The 18742-nt window shown below is 37.5% G+C and overlaps 3 protein-coding genes across 4 annotated transcripts; 1 reads left to right on the top strand and 2 right to left on the bottom strand.

The window, feature by feature from the left end:
• Positions 1-1805: 1805 nt before the first annotated feature.
• On the top strand, positions 1806-8223 carry LOC148905179 (uncharacterized). The gene is made up of 5 exons (XM_089024205.1): positions 1806-3682; positions 4361-4539; positions 4626-5627; positions 5841-6843; positions 7085-8223. Exons 1-5 carry the CDS (start codon positions 3493-3495, stop codon positions 8029-8031), a joined length of 3321 nt encoding a protein of 1106 aa, XP_088880331.1. The 5' UTR covers positions 1806-3492; the 3' UTR covers positions 8032-8223.
• A 3357-nt stretch (positions 8224-11580) lies between these two features.
• Positions 11581-12627, bottom strand: LOC116306303 (melatonin receptor type 1C-like). Its single transcript, XM_031716335.2, has one exon. The coding sequence runs from the start codon at positions 12625-12627 to the stop codon at positions 11581-11583; it is 1047 nt and encodes a 348-aa protein (XP_031572195.2).
• A 1256-nt stretch (positions 12628-13883) lies between these two features.
• LOC116306272 (uncharacterized) lies at positions 13884-16492 on the bottom strand. Of its 2 annotated transcripts, none has more exons than XM_031716296.2 (9): positions 16441-16492; positions 16232-16292; positions 15771-15851; positions 15193-15433; positions 14965-15118; positions 14658-14881; positions 14493-14558; positions 14256-14399; positions 13884-14178 (listed from the first exon to the last, which is right to left on the bottom strand). In XM_031716296.2, the coding sequence occupies exons 2-9, from the start codon at positions 16283-16285 to the stop codon at positions 14012-14014; spliced, it is 1131 nt and encodes a 376-aa protein (XP_031572156.1). In that variant the 5' UTR covers positions 16286-16292; positions 16441-16492; the 3' UTR covers positions 13884-14011. The 2 variants fall into 2 exon arrangements, with proteins under 2 accessions (XP_031572156.1, XP_088880333.1); XM_089024207.1 differs by having other exon boundaries at positions 16380-16451.
• Between the last annotated feature and the right edge of the window lie 2250 nt (positions 16493-18742).

Genomic DNA, 18742 nt, shown 5'->3' with positions numbered 1-18742 from the left:
TAATGACTATTTAAAGATGTTTATATCCTGTTTCTCTTGCCGAATTTGGTGAATATTTAAAGCCTCCGAGGTGTACTTGCGCTTAAAGCATCTGTTTAGAAGAGCTTGTACAATTGTTAATTCTGCGTCAGCCGCACCATAAACGGCTAAACCATAGGTTAAATTAGCTAATACTTTGACGCTTTGGTCACCGCCGTCAGGTTGCAGTGCAAAATGCTATAAGGGACACTACGGTCAAGGATTCACATGGTTATAATAACCAAGGCTGCCTAAAGTAAATTCAGAGTTGGGGAGGAGAGTAACTTCTTTTACATATACTAATAATTGGTTATTTCTCCCATCGGTATTAAGAAAGCCAATGCCAAATAATATTTTTAAGACGAATTTAGATAAGTATTTCAGTTTTCTAAGAGAAATTTATTATTATTACTATATGCGCTGCAGTTTATTAACATCGAGATCAATATGCAAGATCAATATGCAATATCCTGGGTACAAAGTACATCAGTACTGCATAGTTTTTCTACACCAGCTGACCGCTGACCATAGGTAGCGGTCCGCGTTAATGGACGGTGATGCCGCTGACCGGTAAAATGTCAGCCATATTGTTTTACATAGCTTACACCGAGCCTGTTATCGTTTTGTATCGTCATTTCTAAAGGCAATTGAGCTTCATATCTTATCTATTATAAGTACATTATGAACTATTAGGATAAAAACTGTACAATATGTTGTAGAATTACTTCTGCATCGTTGTCAGAATAAAATACTACTGAACATCGAGGAGTGAATTCTTCAAGTGCAATCTCATTATGGACGTGCATTTCATCCCCAGTTTCCACAGTCTCCGCAAGGAACGCCTGGGGCCATAACCCACAATTTGGGGACAAAACAACAACAAAAAATAGGCAGTCAAAGCCTGCATGTGGCCACTGCCATTTTCAACATCATGAAGATTTCATGACTGGTGACGTCATATGTCACATGATTTAATGATGTGTCAGCAGTGTTCAGCAAAGTTTGTCTGTGAAAGTTTGACTCACATTGATCACATGTTTATAGAGCAATTACAGTTTTTATGTGGTCACGTGACTGGTGACGTCATGTTACATGATTGGCACTGTGTGTAAGCACTGTTCGGCAAAGTATGTCTATCCAAAATTGACTGACAGTGGTCAAATATTTGTAGAGTTATTAAAGTTTTAATGTAGTTACGTGATTGATGACGTCATATGTCACATGATTGGCACCCGTGTGTAAGCAATGTCTGGCAATGTATGTTAGTCCAAGTTTGACTGACATTGGACAAATCATCTGGATTACGCTAGTTAGTGCTTCTAGTACCGAGGTACACAACAAGGCTGTTCCACCTCGACTTTTGCTCACTTCCGCAGGCCTAGTCCTCTGAGTTTACTTCCATCTCTAGAGCAGTTTTCGTATGACTGTGATACGGCAAGTGATACGCCAGACCAGTCACACTGCTCGAAAATTTGCTCTCCGTCCAATCAAATATTCGGAACACGGCATAAAACCGGCGCAGACACGGTCACGCCAAGGTCACGGCACTGTCAGACCAATCACATTGCGCGATAAATAAATCAGCCAATCAAAGTTATAGAAACCATCACGGTCACGGCAAGGTACGCATACGGCACTGAGCTTTTCACAGTCATTACGAAAACTGCAATATGGTCTACGTACTTCTAGAGTTCTTTGTGTGTGTGTGTGTGTACATGTACAAATTCCAACATGATATGAATGGTCGACTAATCTTGTTATTGATATTAAGAGGGTTAGTCCCTAAAAACCAAACAACGTGAGCAGACCTTGAAAAATCAAAATTCTTCAAACTTTGCCAGATCATAGCATTTGGGCTACTATTAAACACAAAATAACTCAAAGGCTTATTGGGACGTTATTTTTTATGAACGGAGGCAATTTTGATTTTCGCCGTTTTAGGGCGACTTTTGGGGTTGGAATACTACCTCTCAACCCAAGCTCATTTCTATATCAATCTCAAACGCTATGCACTTTTAAAGTTGATACATAGAAAGTATAGGCATTTTTCTACATTTTATTAGTTTTCTTGATAAATATGTAATACGTGGAATATTTTACAGATTTTTGAGTTTTTTCGATTTTGAAGCAAATTCAAGAAGAGCAAAAATAAGCCAACTTCACACTAAAATATCTCCACTGGTATGTCGATCCAGGACAAAAAAATACTTCTGGAACAACGAAGGGCATGTCTTCTTTCGAAATGTAAAATAAAATTTTGGGGCCAGTTGAAAACAGGATTCAGAGAGTCGAAAATTGAAAGGCTCATAATCTCAAACATCCACGCGTTACGGTATTGTTATGTCACGCAAACTCGCGTCTTCAGCGTAGTGAAAAAATCCCTTTGCCCGTAGAATGACTTAGATCATCAAAACTGACTAGCAAAATCATTTCTTATAACCTTTAACACATTCGAGTTGCATTTTGTGAGAAATTAAAAATTATATTTTAAACTGGAGCAACTCATTTCACACTGGAAATAGTAAAATTTTCTAACAAAGTTAAACGAACGAAACTCATTTGATTTTCCATCTCGCTACACGCAATTCTTAGGAATTTAAACATTAATTTTATAATTATTTAGCAGTTAATTAGAACTTACCAAAAATACAAGATAGATTCCATTCATTTGGCGCGCGATTTTCGATAGCGAGAGTTTATATATTTGCCGCGATCGGAACTACAAACGAATAACAAGATATTGCGTTACACACAGGAAACACAAGCGCATCGGGGTTTATCAATCTTTCCTACCGATTTTCCTTCTTTGTTTTTTAAGGAAACTCCTATTATTTTGAAATTTGCAATTATATTAGTTTGGGTTTAATTTTTTGGGGGATTTACTTTTTGTGTCCAATTTTTTTTTTCACGTCCTTGGTCCTTGATTGTCAAGGGGGACTGGACTGGGGACACCTGTTTTCAATTTACTTCCAAAACAAACAATCCTGGTCTCGTTTCACAATACCAGGCATTTACTTCAAAGTAAACAATCGTGTTCTTCGTTATTTGAATAAGTATTTCATATTATTGAGTCCTCTCAACAGCGAATGGCTGTATGTAGCTATTCAGCTTATGTTAAAGGCCCTTGTGGCTCTAGTCAGGACAGAAAAGAAGATGTGCTATGCGTAACTCTCGAAAATTGTGAAAGACCCATCAAAGGACATTTGAAGTTTCTCAATGTTAGAGATTCAGCTTTGGCAACTGAATCACAGTTACTTCTGGCAAGGGCAGGTAGGACGACTGGATGTTTGTGAATATTAGCCTCATGAATTTCTATAGATGGTTATGTACTCGCATCAATCGAGGGGAAACGGTCAAAGCTGGATCCGTTAGACATGAGAATTATGTGGTTTGTCGTTACCCTGAAACAAATCATACTTAGTTCAAACGTTATTTAAATTGGCAGGCATATTTGAAAATCCATCCGATAAGCTGATGCTAACAGTGTGTCCGCGTCACCGAGCCCAGCATGGAATAAGGTGGCGCTGCTTTAAAAAAACTTGCTCAATGCCAGTGAGTTGGGCCCAACACAAACTAAACCAGTACAGAGGCGATCGTGGTCTTACGAGCCAACAGTCAAAGGGGCTTTATCAATTAACAAATAACTTGACTCCAGTTGGGACACGTGAGTATTTTTTTATAATTTTGTATCTGCCAATAAAGGTAGTTTTGATAATAATGTTATGACATATCTTGCCATCACAGATCAAAATGAACAAAGACAAATAGAGAATCTACTACTCAATGGATACATTTTTTATTACCTTGGTTCTGCATTCATCGCCCACTTCCACTCCCAGCTACCCCTTTTACACAACACACAAACCCCGGGTTGGGTACTCCGCCAGAATTTTGGTAGGGGTGTTCCACTGGGATTCTGAAAGGGGTACCCTGTTTATGACATAAAAACTCAAAATTGTAGACCCTGTTTATGAAAAAATATATAATTCATTGCACTGAGTTCCTGTTTCAATTGTCATGTCATCTCGCGTATCGTTTTTTTTTTTTTGTTGTTGTTGTTGTTGTTGTTTTTTGTTTACGACCATAATAACCAGTTTCGGTCAATACGAAAGTAGAAACCCTGAATATGACAGGAAACTCAAGAAGAACTTGGAACTTGAGTGAAATTGCATACCCTGTTTACGACAAGCAGCTCGAAAAACCCTACCCTGTTCAGCGGATCATCCCCGTATAGTCCATATATGGAAGTAACACTCTTACGCTGCGGAACCATATGTCCCTACTGTTGGTAATTACGTATGTAAGCCTACTACAACTGAGTCAGAAATGTTTTGTTTTCTAGCAATCTGCAAACAATGTCGAATGCAATTAAAGTCTGAAGTTGATTTACTGCAATATCGATCCCTACCCGAGAATGAAGAAGATCCGGTCATTCAAACGTCAGATGATGAACAAAACGTTGAAGAGCCTGACATTGCTTCAAGTGAGTGTGCAACAAAAAACAGTGACGCGGGGAGTGAAGTAAGTAAATAATTTGAGAATCATCGTTCAAGATGATATCGAGTAAATAATGCTAGTGGGGTAACATGATTCAAATTCTTTTGCAGCTATTAGATGATTTGCAATATGCATTAGAGAAGCTGAACTTAGAGGAGGACCCAGCAGTGATCTTTTCAGACTCAACAGAGAGTAGTAATGGCTCCATAGACCTTTCAAAACAGAAACTCCAGAAGTTAAACGAATTTCTACGAGTGTGCAAAGGTAACGCAGAGTTTGGTTCGATTGGACAGCCCAATAAACCATGGGAAAATATGAGCCAGCGTAGCAAGAACGTCTACATCAATAGAGCCACCGAAGCCATTGTTTCTGTATTGGATGTCTTAACTCCGGGTGATGCGAATAATCTTTGGGAAGCTGTGCAGTCCTCTCACTCTGTCGATAAAGTTCTTGGCGTTTTACAACCAACCGAGAGACAGTATCTTGAAGCTTTGGCTGAAGCGTACCAAAATGCAGGAAGCTGGGATACCAAACGCAACATTCTTGCAATCATGAGTGACCTGGTGACATTTTGTCAGATTCAAAAGTTTATTCCCGGCCTGACTAAGTATCGTTTTCAGGCAGCAAGAATGCACATTCTGAAGCATGGTCGGGGTACCCCTGTTCTTAAAGAGAAAAGTCCTCGAATTAGAATCGATCCAAACCAGCTTGATCATTTCCTGTCCTTTATAACAAGCAGCCATGTCGTACAGGATCTTCCCTTCGGTCAACGTTACTTGCACTTATCGAATGGTCAGGTTTTAGAGACTCCCAATGTCATACGACTTATGATTCCTCAGAGGATCATAAATCAGTATACCCAGTTCTGTAATGAAAGTAATGTGAAAGTTCTAAGTCCATCTACCATGTACCGAATACTCTCGGTTTGCACTGCCACAGTGCGAAAATCCCTCCAAGGTCTAGATTACCTTTCAGCAGATGGAGCAAAAGGCTTTGATGACTTGACTATCCTTATCAATCAACTTGCTGATTATGGCCAAGACAAAGCCTGGATCAAAAACTGCGAAGGAATGCTAAAAATAGGAAAGCAGTATATAAAAAACGACTACAAGGTTCGTAATCATAACAAAACAAAACCGTATTCAGTACCACAGCGCATTGAAAAAATTAAGATCTTTTTATCTCTTTATTCAAGCTCATTTTTAGATTTAAAAAAAAACGTTTTCTTGCAAAAGGAGAAAGGGCAAGAACCCAAAACCACACAAAACGACCAAAAGAACGTGAAATGTGTGATTTTATTATTAAACGATATGAATTTATTATAGGTTCACATATCAGAGAAATCTCAAGTGAAAGATCACTGTACTGTTTACGCACTCAACGACCCAAATGAAAAGAAGTTGTGTTCATCATGTAGCGATCACCAACATGACCTTAGTTGCTCTTCTTGTGAGGAACTAAAAACTGTCCTTTCTTCAATCAAGAACGCAGTGGCAAACGTTTCGAAGCGTCTAGGAAACGAAAAGGGCGATGATATGATGTTTTCTTGTCAACAGGCAATACAGGCTATAGATACTTGGAAATCCCACCAACTTCGATCATTGAGACAAGACAAATCACGAATCGACATGATAAATGAATTAGATGAGAGTACAGTGTTGATCACCCAAGACTGGGCGATGAAATTTCTTCCCCAGAAGTATCGAGAAACTCAGACCGATTGGTTCGGAAAGAGAGGGATTAGTTGGCACATATCTGTAGTGGTCAGAAGAACAGCAGCAGGACAGCTCCAGCACCAAGCATTTGTACACATTGCAAAAAACTGTAGCCAAGACAGCGATGACGTGGTGTCTATCATGGAACACACCCAGAGGCAACTCAAAAGTGAGCATCCTGAAATCACTGGTGCTGTGTACAAGCAAGACAACGCGGGGTGTTATCACAGTGCAGCTATGATAACTGCCTGTCACTTCATGCAGAAAGAGACCGGAATTAGAGTTAAGCGTATTGATTTTAGCGATCCTCAAGGAGGGAAAGGCTCTTGTGATCGTAAGGCCGCAACGATCAAAGCACACGTTCGTCGTTACATTAACGAAGGACACGATGTTTGCAATGCAGAAGCCTTAAAGGAAGCCATTCTCTCCCATGGTGGTGTGCGTGGTGTTAGAGTTGCTGTGATTGACGCTGCTGGCTTACAAACAATCCAGGGAATTAAACTAGTTGGGATTAACTCCTTTAATAATTTCAAGTACAGCAAAGATAAGCTTACGATGTGGAAAGCCTATGACATTGGTAAAGGGAAATCTCTTGACTGGGCTACACAACAAGGTAATTAATGAATTTTTATTTAAGCCCTCCTTATTTATTGTTTTTAATATTACGATCATTATATATGTTATCGTTTTTGTTTTTTCCCCACAACGAAAATGATAAACTGGTAGTGAAAAGGGGAGAAAAAAAATTACGAAAAAAAGAATGTAAGAAAAAACAAGAACATGAAGAGAGAGAGAGAGAGAGAATTAATAAATAAGAACTAATCAATATATCTTTTTTTTTTTTTTTTTGTTAGATCTTCGAAGCCCTTCCTTTGCAAAGTTTATCGAATCTTTTTCAGAAGGGTATTTTGTTGAAATCATTCAACGACCGGAGAGTGTGGAGGCCCAAGAAAGTAGAGATAACGAAAAAGATAAAGTGGAAGACGACGTGGAAGACAGTGAAGGATCAACCGCAAAACTTTTCGCCTGCCCTAAAGATGGCTGCGTTAAAGAGTACAAGAGATATAGTTCTCTTGAAAACCACATCCAATATGGTGAATGTAAGCGTGTTCAAGAGAGAGAGAGCTTAATGGATAAGGCCAAGATTATTTACCGAGAAAAATTACTTTATGGTGCTGATAGTGTCCCAGATATGTCCAGCTCGATGCTCTACACCTCACCTGCAGATGACTGTCTACCAATGGGCTGGGCTTTGAAAAGATCTAAAAAGACATCGCGATTCAGTGACCGACAGAAACTTTATCTTAACGACAAGTTTTTAATAGGACAGGCAACTGGCCACAAGATTGACGCAGGGACTGTATCGCGCGACATGAGATATGCTAAAGACAGCAATGGCAACAGGCTGTTCACGATTGATGAGTTCTTAACACCACAGCAAATACAATCGTATTTCAGTAGAACAGCTGCAAAGCTGAAGGGCGTACCAGTAGATACCCTAGCTACTGATGCAGCGGAAGAGCAATTCGCTGCAGCTACAGAGGAAGAAGGCTATCAATCGACGCGAGAGGAAGTCATCCAGCAATGTGGGCTTCTACATCCCATTACATACGAGACCTACAATCTTTGTCGGCTTAACAAGTCTAATGGGCTTAAACAATTAAGTATTAACGTGCTTGCTAGCATTTGTGAGTATTTTGATATAGATACGGATAACATCACCAGTCGTCGAAAGGCCCCTTATATCGATCTTTTAAGGACAACTTTACAGTCGTGTTCTTGTGTACTGGGATCCGTTTGATTGATTCATGGTCAGAATCATAAAGAAAATCAGTATACAGCCAAGACCGCTATTATTATTTTATAGATCTTGCGCTTGTGTTTCCTGTGTGTAACGCAATATCTTGTTATTCGTTTGTAGTTCCGATCGCGGCAAATATATAAACTCTCGCTATCGAAAATCGCGCGCCAAATGAATGGAATCTATCTTGTATTTTTGGTAAGTTCTAATTAACTGCTAAATAATTATAAAATTAATGTTTAAATTCCTAAGAATTGCGTGTAGCGAGATGGAAAATCAAATGAGTTTCGTTCGTTTAACTTTGTTAGAAAATTTTACTATTTCCAGTGTGAAATGAGTTGCTCCAGTTTAAAATATAATTTTTAATTTCTCACAAAATGCAACTCGAATGTGTTAAAGGTTATAAGAAATGATTTTGCTAGTCAGTTTTGATGATCTAAGTCATTCTACGGGCAAAGGGATTTTTTCACTACGCTGAAGACGCGAGTTTGCGTGACATAACAATACCGTAACGCGTGGATGTTTGAGATTATGAGCCTTTCAATTTTCGACTCTCTGAATCCTGTTTTCAACTGGCCCCAAAATTTTATTTTACATTTCGAAAGAAGACATGCCCTTCGTTGTTCCAGAAGTATTTTTTTGTCCTGGATCGACATACCAGTGGAGATATTTTAGTGTGAAGTTGGCTTATTTTTGCTCTTCTTGAATTTGCTTCAAAATCGAAAAAACTCAAAAATCTGTAAAATATTCCACGTATTACATATTTATCAAGAAAACTAATAAAATGTAGAAAAATGCCTATACTTTCTATGTATCAACTTTAAAAGTGCATAGCGTTTGAGATTGATATAGAAATGAGCTTGGGTTGAGAGGTAGTATTCCAACCCCAAAAGTCGCCCTAAAACGGCGAAAATCAAAATTGCCTCCGTTCATAAAAAATAACGTCCCAATAAGCCTTTGAGTTATTTTGTGTTTAATAGTAGCCCAAATGCTATGATCTGGCAAAGTTTGAAGAATTTTGATTTTTCAAGGTCTGCTCACGTTGTTTGGTTTTTAGGGACTAACCCTCTTAAGTGGGGGTCACAAATGAATATGAGGCTAATATATATATTTAGGCTGCCTAAAAGCGGAGCTCCCGATACGAAATTAGGGAGCCAGGGAGCCCAATTTGAATGAATCTGAAAGGTAAAAAGATCGGGGGGAAAATCTTCAATTATTTTTATTCGAGATGAAGATAACGTATCCCATAATAAAAACCATGCATTGAAATCGAATCAAAATGCACTACATTTTTTTTAATGCGCGATTATACCATCCCACTTAGGAATTTTGAACACAACTCACCACCAGCCACCCCACGGGCTATTTTTGTTGTTTGAAGATTCTTCGACAAAGTTTTCCATGGCCGACATTTTTAAGCTTTGAATTCCTGTTTAATTTTACTTTTAAATAACGAAAGATAACTTCAGACAATCCAACAAAATATCAGGTTTAGTGAAATTTACCTTGGATGTCTTTCATTGAAATCGAAATTTTGGAGATTCCCGATTCTGTTAGGACAAATCAGGACTATAAAACAGACTTGAAAACTGGTTAAGGTGAGAGAAAAAACTAAAGCTTACTTACGTCTTTCACATAACGATGTTTGAAAAACCATAAGGATTTTGATGTTTTTATATTAAATGTATTTTTACCGCAATGAAAATAAAAAACAAATGCTTTGGTAGCACAGAGAGAAAATTGCCTGGAGATCATCAACTAACTAAACTTGAGAAATAAAGGCCCTGAACATTTAAAACGAAATGCGTCATCAGTTAAAAGGAAAACGTTTTCTTAATTACTTCATTGAAATAATTTTATTCCTTTCATATGAGAATTAACTACTTTTCGAGAAGCTTGAAAACTAAGCTTACTAAATTTTGAGATTCGATTTTACCAGTTTTCATGTCTGTTTTCATGTGTGAGAAAGATACGAAAATCACGAACGACAAAAGTTTTCGAAAAGTAAAGTTTACATTCGGTATTAAACTTAACACGAACAACTGAGACAAAATAGAAAATAATGCAAATTACAAAATGACTAATTTCTTTGTCAGTAAATTGGCATCTGTAAATGTTTTTGAACATTTTTTAGCATGGTTATGAAGTGAAAGACAAGGTCTTTATACAATATCATCTCTCAACAACACAAATTTAAGCTCATTTGTATAATCATGGCTAGCTCGAACAACTTAATAAACAGTTGAATGTTTGGTGTAATTTTACATTTCATCCAATATATAAATAAATTATCTGTAGAAAGATATAAAATTATTGAATGAAAGTCTTCAGCTTTGTTTTGCCGATGGGACCCGCGATAGGAGGCAAACAAAGCTGATTTTTTCTTGAACGAAAATCATATGATAGTTGGTTAAAAACAGCCGAATTGTTAATGATTTACAAAGCTAAACAAAGGACGATTATTTGTTGTAATATGCTCTTCATGTTATATTTACTCCAGCATTAAAACAAATTAAGCTTATCTACAGAAATATTAAAAGTTTTGAGGGAAAGTCTTTGATTTGTCGATTCGTCGAAAATATGCTTGTCAAAAAATAATACACGATTGTTTGCTAAACAACACACACCTGAATTCTTGGAGAACACTTCTTAATCCATCTTTGAATACATGAAAGTTTTTTTAATTGTCTTTGGTCTATAACTTGCCCTAAAGCGATTTTTTCTGTGCATTTAAGAGTCGCCTTAGCTAGTAGTTTTGCTTCATATTCCTTTGTCTTTCACGCTCATTTTCTCTTTGTTCATCCGTGAAGTTTTGCCTCAAATTCCTTTGTCTTTCACGTTCATTTTCTCTTTGTTCATCCGTCAAGTTTTGCCTCATATTCCTTTTTCTTTCACGATCATGTTCTCCTTGTTCATAATCGAAGTCCCGCCTGGATTTGCGTTTTCTCTCTCTCTCTGCTTGCCGCTTTTCTTTGGTGAGATTCCTTCGTCTTTGCCTTTCTTTTTCACGCCTCCAGATTTTTTCTCTTCCGAAAAAACTCTTTTACTTCTGGCCTTTCTTTTGGCTTCATTCTCCTCTGAGCTTTCTTTCGACATATCGATTTCGGAAAGGGGTTCGTAAATAGAGTGAATATAAATATAAATATAGATATAAGCTTGAATAAACAATTGTGTTGTTATCTTTCGGTATTTCTATACGTAATAACGGGTGTAAAAACGTTTTTTACAAAAGTTTAATAGCCGGATTTTATACCTTTATGTGTACCCGGATGTTGTAACGCGTCGACATTCCCGCCAAAAAAAAGATAATCTAACTAGTCAATCGGGATTCTTGTGTACACGGACGGACGGACGGACGGACGGAAGTGACGTCAGCCAAGCCATGAAAAATTAACTCGATGGTTTACCATTTTTTCTTAAGTATGGTGCTCCGCTCGCGCGGGCCGAAGGCTCCGCTATAATAGTGTTGAGAATACATGTAGCATATAGTTTCCCATATTAGTGAATAGATCCTCAAACTATTATAGGTTCCCAGTTCTTAAACAACATTTATTTAGTACGGGTGGGGTCTTTAACTTGTATCCTTTTAATAGCAGTATTTGTTCCTTTATTTGCTAGCTCCTCTGGTGACACGTTTCGTTTTCTGATCCATCGTAAACCACAAGTCAATGTTTTAAGGTACTCCTTCCTAAACACTGGATTCATGATAACGTATAACACTGGATTTATAGAACTGCTCGTTCCTACAAGGAATGTATAGACCACGTATGCCTCTCTTGGCAGAGACCACCTTAATTTGATGATGTCTATAAAATCCATGACAAAAACAGGCAGCCAACAAGCAATGAACATCACCACGATCAGAGAAAGCGTTTTTGTGATGTTGATTTCCTGGATTGACAGATTTTGGGAGGAACTTCCCCAATTCGACATTGATCTATTATGCTTTTGGATGGTCTTATAAACTTTATAGTAACAGAATGTTATGAGCATAGCAGGAAAGGCAATGTAAAAGGTCACAGTTAGTAGCAGAAAGACATAATCATCAATTTGCAGATAACAGAACATCTTGCCTGGATGAAAGACATATTCTCGGCCAGATAGAATATACGACACCGAAGCTATTAGGCTACTCATCCATACAATACAAATATAGCATAGCGTTTTGCGCTTATTAAAGTATTTGTTATATTTAGTAGTTTTAACGACACGGAAATATCGATTAACGGCCATCAAAGCTAAATTTTCAACCGAGGCACAGGCGAAGGTCAAGGCTGCCATTCCTTGGAACTGGCACAAGGTGTTGCTGAAAGGCCATTTAGAGAACATTATAGCACCCAAGCAAAGTGGACCAGAAAAGACTCCCAATCCAATATCTGAGATAGCTAAGGAAGCAATTAGAAAGTTAGGAATCGTTCGAAGAGTTGGATTACAAATAATTATTTTTAAAGTGATAGTATTGCCAACAAGAATAAAGATTTCAATTATTGCCCATATAATGCATCCTAGCCAGAAAGCTAAAGATCCCCTGGATTTTAGGGCTGATAACAATCTGTCGAAGTCACTTGGCCCAGGCAATGTCGAGTTGTCCTCCATTATACTTTATACTCCTATTGTCGAGCCCGAAACATGAACAAACTTGCACTTGCACTGTCGATCGCCGATTTGTCTGTTTTTCCGTTAAAAAAAACACTTGCTTATGCTCGATCGTGAAGGCAGAGTGACAAACGCTTATTCATTACTTTTATCACAACTTCTTCCAACTTATTTTAGTATTTTTGTCTTTTCTCAAATGCAATAATGATTCAATTCGGTATTGAAAAGAAATGAAAATAATTGGTCATTTTGCGAGCTTGACTGGTTTAGTCCAGCATTATGTGGACAATGAGCAGCTGGCGGAATGCTTAATAGATCTCTTAATTGTGCAATAGGATGTAACATAGGCAAATAAGTTAAATAAATACTGTTCAATTGCATTTCATTGCCTGCCTTTCATTGTTTATTTTTTTCGTGGTTGGATATCAATATAGGGGTTTTGCGGATGAAACGAGGATTGGATCCTCTAATTCAAGATCGAAGCCTACTAAGTCTAAAGCACGGAAAATGATTTATACTGAGTTTTTTACTTGATTTTCTTTTCTTTTCTTTTCTTTTCAGGCATGATAAAGGTATCGATTTGACGATGAATATTACGGCTTTCTTTGTCAATATGATTTTCCACATTCGTCTTATAAATTTTTTACATTTCTCTCCTTGTTCATAAACTGCTTTCATGAAATATTTGTTGTCCAATGAATCTTTGGGCTCTATTTCTGTACATGACTCCGTTTTCATAGGTTTTGCTAAATATATATATATTCTATTCGCAATTGCTAATCACTGTTATTTTTTCATTTCGTTCTACCTTGTATTCGTTAATGAGATGTATTCGTTAATGTATATTTTTGACCATTCGTAGTATAAGTTCAAGTAGCCGAACAGTATTACACTTGCCTAAGTCATGAAAACGACTTGGTTGGCGACATCCGCTCGAAATCCTACTTTCTCGTGAAGATGATTCTACTTCTGCTATTGAAAAACAATGTAAAAACAAACTTTTTCATCAGTTTGGTTATTTTCAGGTTTGATAATTGAAAGCGAACTTAATTACAGCTTCAAAGATTTACGGATGTCTGCCGAGATCGAAAACCTGTAGGGGTCATTTAAATTGTACCAACTTGGGTTGACAAAGAAAAAACAAGAATGTCAGTATATAGCTTTGCGCATTATATCACTTTCAATCATGTGAAAATTGAATGGAATTACGAACAGTATATTCTGTGTTACAAATAAACAAAGTACAGAAGGACGAGTGATAGATACGATTAGGTTTATATTCTCACTTTACAGCTTTAATCAAGGCCCATTACACTTTCGCTGCTCTCTTAGTACAATATCTACTATTCTTGCTAACATTAACGTTTTATTGGGTACAAGAATCTTAGCACTGGACATTATGTGGGTGATCACAACCATTAGCATTAGGATTGAACTTTAACACTGGTCCACATGTAAACTTGTTCGGTTGACCAGCTGAACAAATGATAAAGCCATGGCAGTCATTTGGATCGGCCAGGGGAACGCCTTTTTTCTTACCCTGACAGAATCCTTTGGAAATTAAAATGAGTTAATTAATATAGATATCAGACTGATATTTAATTTTAATATCATGCTATTCAACCTACCCGTTCCAGTCGATCCTCCTCCTGACGTCGTGGGAGACTGAGTCGAGGGAGGCTGGGTAACAGGCCTTTGGGTAACCGGTGCTTTGGTTGTTGTAGCTCCACTACCACCACCACTACCACCGCTTGTTGGCACAGGTCCAGGCACTATAAGGCAAAATCAAAAGTAATAAATTTATTAAAAAATCCAGCTAGATAAGTCTTGTTAATATATGATGATGATGCATTTTGAGGACTTACTCATTCCACCTGGAGGATAGGGTGCCTTATCACCTTGGCCAAAACACTGAATGCCAGATGGACCACCTAAAAATATAAGAAAACCACAACCATTAGACGTTATATATAGACATAGTATATAGGCATAGAAGACCGCTCCCTTGACATAATGAATATCACACTTACCACCTACTTTGATGCCCGAGTATTGGATGTTGCTAGGATATGAGAGGTCGTTTTTAAGGTCAGGTATAAAAGCCTCTAGTTGTTCTCCAGATATCGAAGTTAAACGAATCCTCAGAGGGAAGGAGACCCTCCCAAGACCCATTCCAACAAAGAAATTATCTGTTGATCGCTTGAGACAATGGAAACGTCCACCAATCAGCGCCTCTAAACCAGCAGTAGGAATTCTGTTGATATTTATAATAATTACTTAACTGTTGACATAGTTTGAAGTCCCTGTATTTCGGTCATGAAATAGTATCACACTTACTTTGAGTTTCTGACTTGTACTTTGATGTACCAAGGATTGCTGCCCTGAAATCTAAACTGGATTTTACCCGCCTCGCCAGCCACTGATGGGCAATCAACAGCAACAAAACTAATTTTCCACCGTCCATCTCCATTGATGTAAAGATCCATGGATCCTTAATGATATAATGATAGTTAGTCTCGTATCTATCGGAGTAGGTGGAGGGGAAGGTTAAAGAATCTTTATTACCTTCCTTCGGGCATCCTTCGCACAAATCATTCACCACAGCCTTCACAGTGCCCTTGATTGGATCGAGTCCAAGTCCATCTCCTTTGCCATGGATCTCTACACACATACCACAACCAAGGGAGGACTGGTAGTTAGGTTGACCAGTTGCTACTCTTATCCATCCAGGCTGAGTAGCCAATGGGGATAAAGGATCCAGTGTACATGCGCCTTTACCTACAGGGTACTCGCCGTAGTACGTTCCCTATAACAAGTAATTCTCACTATAGAACAGTGTAACTTTTACTTTGGCTAACATCATTCCAAAATGCCATTTATTGTTATAATTCCTATTCTACTAATATATGTGTAAGGGTGGCATGCGTCGCTAGGACGTTGTTTTTATAATTTCACCGCTGTGAAGTTCAAGCCTGGGGTCGGGTTTCATTTCCAGCTAAGCTACGTATGCGAGTTGAGTGTTTTTTATATGTTTTGTTGTGTTCCTTTCAACACGATTCTTTCTCTTGATTCTCTGATTTTCCTACTTCCGTAAAAATTTACATGTCAGTCGTTTTGAGCATTCAAATAGTAGCTTTGCTTACGTCGCCATAAGATCTTTTCATATATCTGTTGTACACTGTCTTGATATGATTCAAGTTCGTCTCTCCAACTGCAACACATTCCTTTAAAGAAAATACAAAAAAAAATCTTAAACATTGCACTAATGCAGTGTGTTGCAAATGATGCAATTGCTTTCAACCATCATTAGAGACATCCATAACGTTAAGAACCCATTTTCGATGGTAATTATGAATAGGCGGTTTGACGGCAATCTATCTGGGCCATGCACCAGATGATCGAGATATTTGTTCTAGAAGTTATTCATGCTTTGAATGAAGATATTACCGGCACTTCTTGCTGTCTGGTAAATTAAGCAGTTCAACAACCTAACTGAGGCTAGATCTTAAAATCATTTTTGAATTTCGTAGAATGGAATCAGTCGATAAGCTTATTAGAAAAGAACCAAGAAGACACATCATCATATAGAGAGAGAAAGTATTACCTTAAAGTGCAGGTTGACTGCCAGTATCAGTGCTAATAGAATAGCCAATCGCATATTTGAGCTATCAAAAGCGAATTATTTGTGGGATAAAAAAAGAGAATTAGTTGACTATCAAAATAAAATAAAGTATTTGCAAAAAAGGAACTACCTTTTATCACGCAATGGAAAAAGGAAAAGATTGTATATTAATAAGTAGATAAAGACAGTACCTATAAGCCGAAGGGTGTGTATAGCTATAGCTATATTTTAATGTATAGCACACAGTAAACCATCTTGTTACAGCATTATTTAATCAACTGCCCAACAAAGGCAAAGAAGTAACAGCTTTACGTCAACCAAGTGCACACAATGTTCCTCAACGTAAACATGAATGTTTGTTTACTTGAAGTTTCCATAGTTACATGTTTTAAAATAGACGTTTTATATCAGGCTGCATGTCAGGGATGCTTCAAAGATACTGACAGGAAAAAAAGAAGTCGTGTAAAGATGGAGAGTTAACTCTAGAACTGTTCCCTTTTATCATCGAATAAAAGTATCACCTGCTTGAGAACACATCCGGCTTCAAATCATACTAGAGATTTAATTTCTCGCTTAGTAACTAAACGTTTCTTGTACTGTGCGGCATTTGACCTTTAAGCACCTACAATTCAGGGGTTATTGGCTGCAAATGTATATCTTTAGCAGAAAACAATTTTGCTCTGGGAGTGTATTAAAAGTAGCGCTACTTAAAGGCAACATAGACAAGGGTGTGTGAACACTCGTACAAGAGGTACCGGGTGACTGATTTTATTAGTGGCATTAGTTGTTTCTGCTTCGTCTCTACGTCTTCGTCTACTTTTACAAGTTTAGATTGCTCTTTATATATTAAAAACTCGTGGGAATTTCCCACGGTATACTACAAATGTTAAAATGATACTGAGTGAATAAAAGATATAGATAAAGATTATAAGGAATAATTAAGACATATAGTTAAGATATCTACCCTGGCAAATTTGGGGTCATTTTGAAAAAAATAATAAATTTATTGATTCTGCTTTGACTTTAATTATAATAGTTGTGACTTGAGTTGTTTGGGTTTGTAAAAGGTGAATGCTACACAAAGCATCAGGAAGGTATCCCTTACTTAACTCTCCTAAAGATGATACCAAGCACTGAGCAAACAATGAATAAAACAGAAACTGAAACACTCTAAAAATATACTTAATCGAATTCATCCTATACCATTTCTCAAATTCCATTTTACTCACACCCTGATTGGGCGAGAGGGTATCACGTGAACAAGTTTCGATGTTTCCCCGGCAACGCCTCTTAGCGGGCAACAATATTTCGTTGACCGGTAATAACAAATACCGGAAGTGATCTCTTATCCTTCCACCCATCCACCCATATCAGTTTCTACAACGTCGATTTGCCTCAATTGATTTGCCGATCGTATTGTATAATTATGTTCACAATTCATTCAAATTTGAAGCATGTTATTTCTGGATCTAAGATTAATGGCTGTAAAGATGATCAATAATTCAATAGAACCTCATTTATCCTGCTGGGATATCCATAAATGAATATAATCGTGTATGGGGAATGTGAATTGTCAGTTGAGAGGCAATCTTCAAATTTAGTGAAAAAGAGTAGACAAAAGTGGGAAAAAATAAACAAAAGATTACTTGTGTGTGTGAGAAGGTTTGCAAAAGATAAAGTGAAACACAGGGAAACAATAAAAACATGGTCATGTCTGCGGGAACAAAAATTTGTCTAATGACTTATACTCCCTCTTCACAATGAGCGGCTCGCTCTTGGCACCATGAAGCTGATAAACAATGCCGATAACAAACGCATACTGCTAGGTAGGAGTTAGGTAGTAATAAAAAAGGCAATAACGAGTAGATGCGCTATAGTACTCCGTTCCCTCTAAATATTCATGTTCGTAGAGGAAACTAATGAAAATCAAGAGTACCCCGGCGGAGACAAGATGAAGACATATGACTGATCGATAGTGAATATTCCTGTGCTTCACTAATTATACAAACCCTTGCCTTGTTGATAATAGTTAATTTTGTTTGCCTGACATCAAGGGAAACCATCACAACCATGCATTAAATTCGTAGCTGGTATTGGTTTTGTTCTCTTTTACCGCGACCTTAGATTCTTTGCTAGCGTCCTCCATTATCCAGTATTTTATCACTGCTGAAGACTGCTGATCATTTATTCAAACTTATGGCAATACTTGGCGTACAAGTGGGCGTCCCAATTTTCATTTAAGACGCCGGTTTATATAACTAAAATTCATAAACGTAATGTTTTCTTAACAAAACAAAAATGACAGACTATAGAGCGATTTCACAACACCTTGCAGCATCCATTGACACTTATCTTTATTTTTTCATTGTCATTTCATTTTTACAGTTTAAAAAGTCTAGTATGTAGCAAAAGTTTTTTCTCTAACAGTTAGCTCCCTTTGATGACCTTATAAAGCGCTGGCCATACTTTTTTAAAACTTAAAAGTATTAAATT

Source organism: Actinia tenebrosa, unplaced genomic scaffold (genome assembly GCF_029948245.1).
Source record: "Actinia tenebrosa isolate PJP-AT-01 unplaced genomic scaffold, QUT_ActTen_1.0 PGA_scaffold8__29_contigs__length_14323225, whole genome shotgun sequence".
NCBI lineage: Eukaryota > Metazoa > Cnidaria > Anthozoa > Actiniaria > Actiniidae > Actinia > Actinia tenebrosa.
The sequence above is the reverse complement of the archived record's forward strand: the minus strand, read 5'-3'. Positions and strand labels throughout refer to the sequence as shown.

Excerpts from the sequence above, each read along its gene's own strand:
- LOC148905179 (XM_089024205.1), top strand. The coding sequence starts at position 3,493 with ATGCTAACAGTGTGTCCGCGTCACCGAGCCCAGCATGGAATAAGGTGG. Across the intron at positions 3,683-4,360 it reads CTTGACTCCAGTTGGGACAC|CAATCTGCAAACAATGTCGA; the intron begins GTGAGTATTTTT and ends TTTGTTTTCTAG. Across the intron at positions 5,628-5,840 it reads ATATAAAAAACGACTACAAG|GTTCACATATCAGAGAAATC; the intron begins GTTCGTAATCAT and ends AATTTATTATAG.
- LOC116306303 (XM_031716335.2), bottom strand. The coding sequence starts at position 12,627 with ATGGAGGACAACTCGACATTGCCTGGGCCAAGTGACTTCGACAGATTG.
- LOC116306272 (XM_031716296.2), bottom strand. The coding sequence starts at position 16,285 with ATGCGATTGGCTATTCTATTAGCACTGATACTGGCAGTCAACCTGCAC. Across the intron at positions 15,119-15,192 it reads CGAAGGATGCCCGAAGGAAG|GATCCATGGATCTTTACATC; the intron begins GTAATAAAGATT and ends TATATCATTAAG. Across the intron at positions 14,400-14,492 it reads CTATCCTCCAGGTGGAATGA|TGCCTGGACCTGTGCCAACA; the intron begins GTAAGTCCTCAA and ends TTTGCCTTATAG.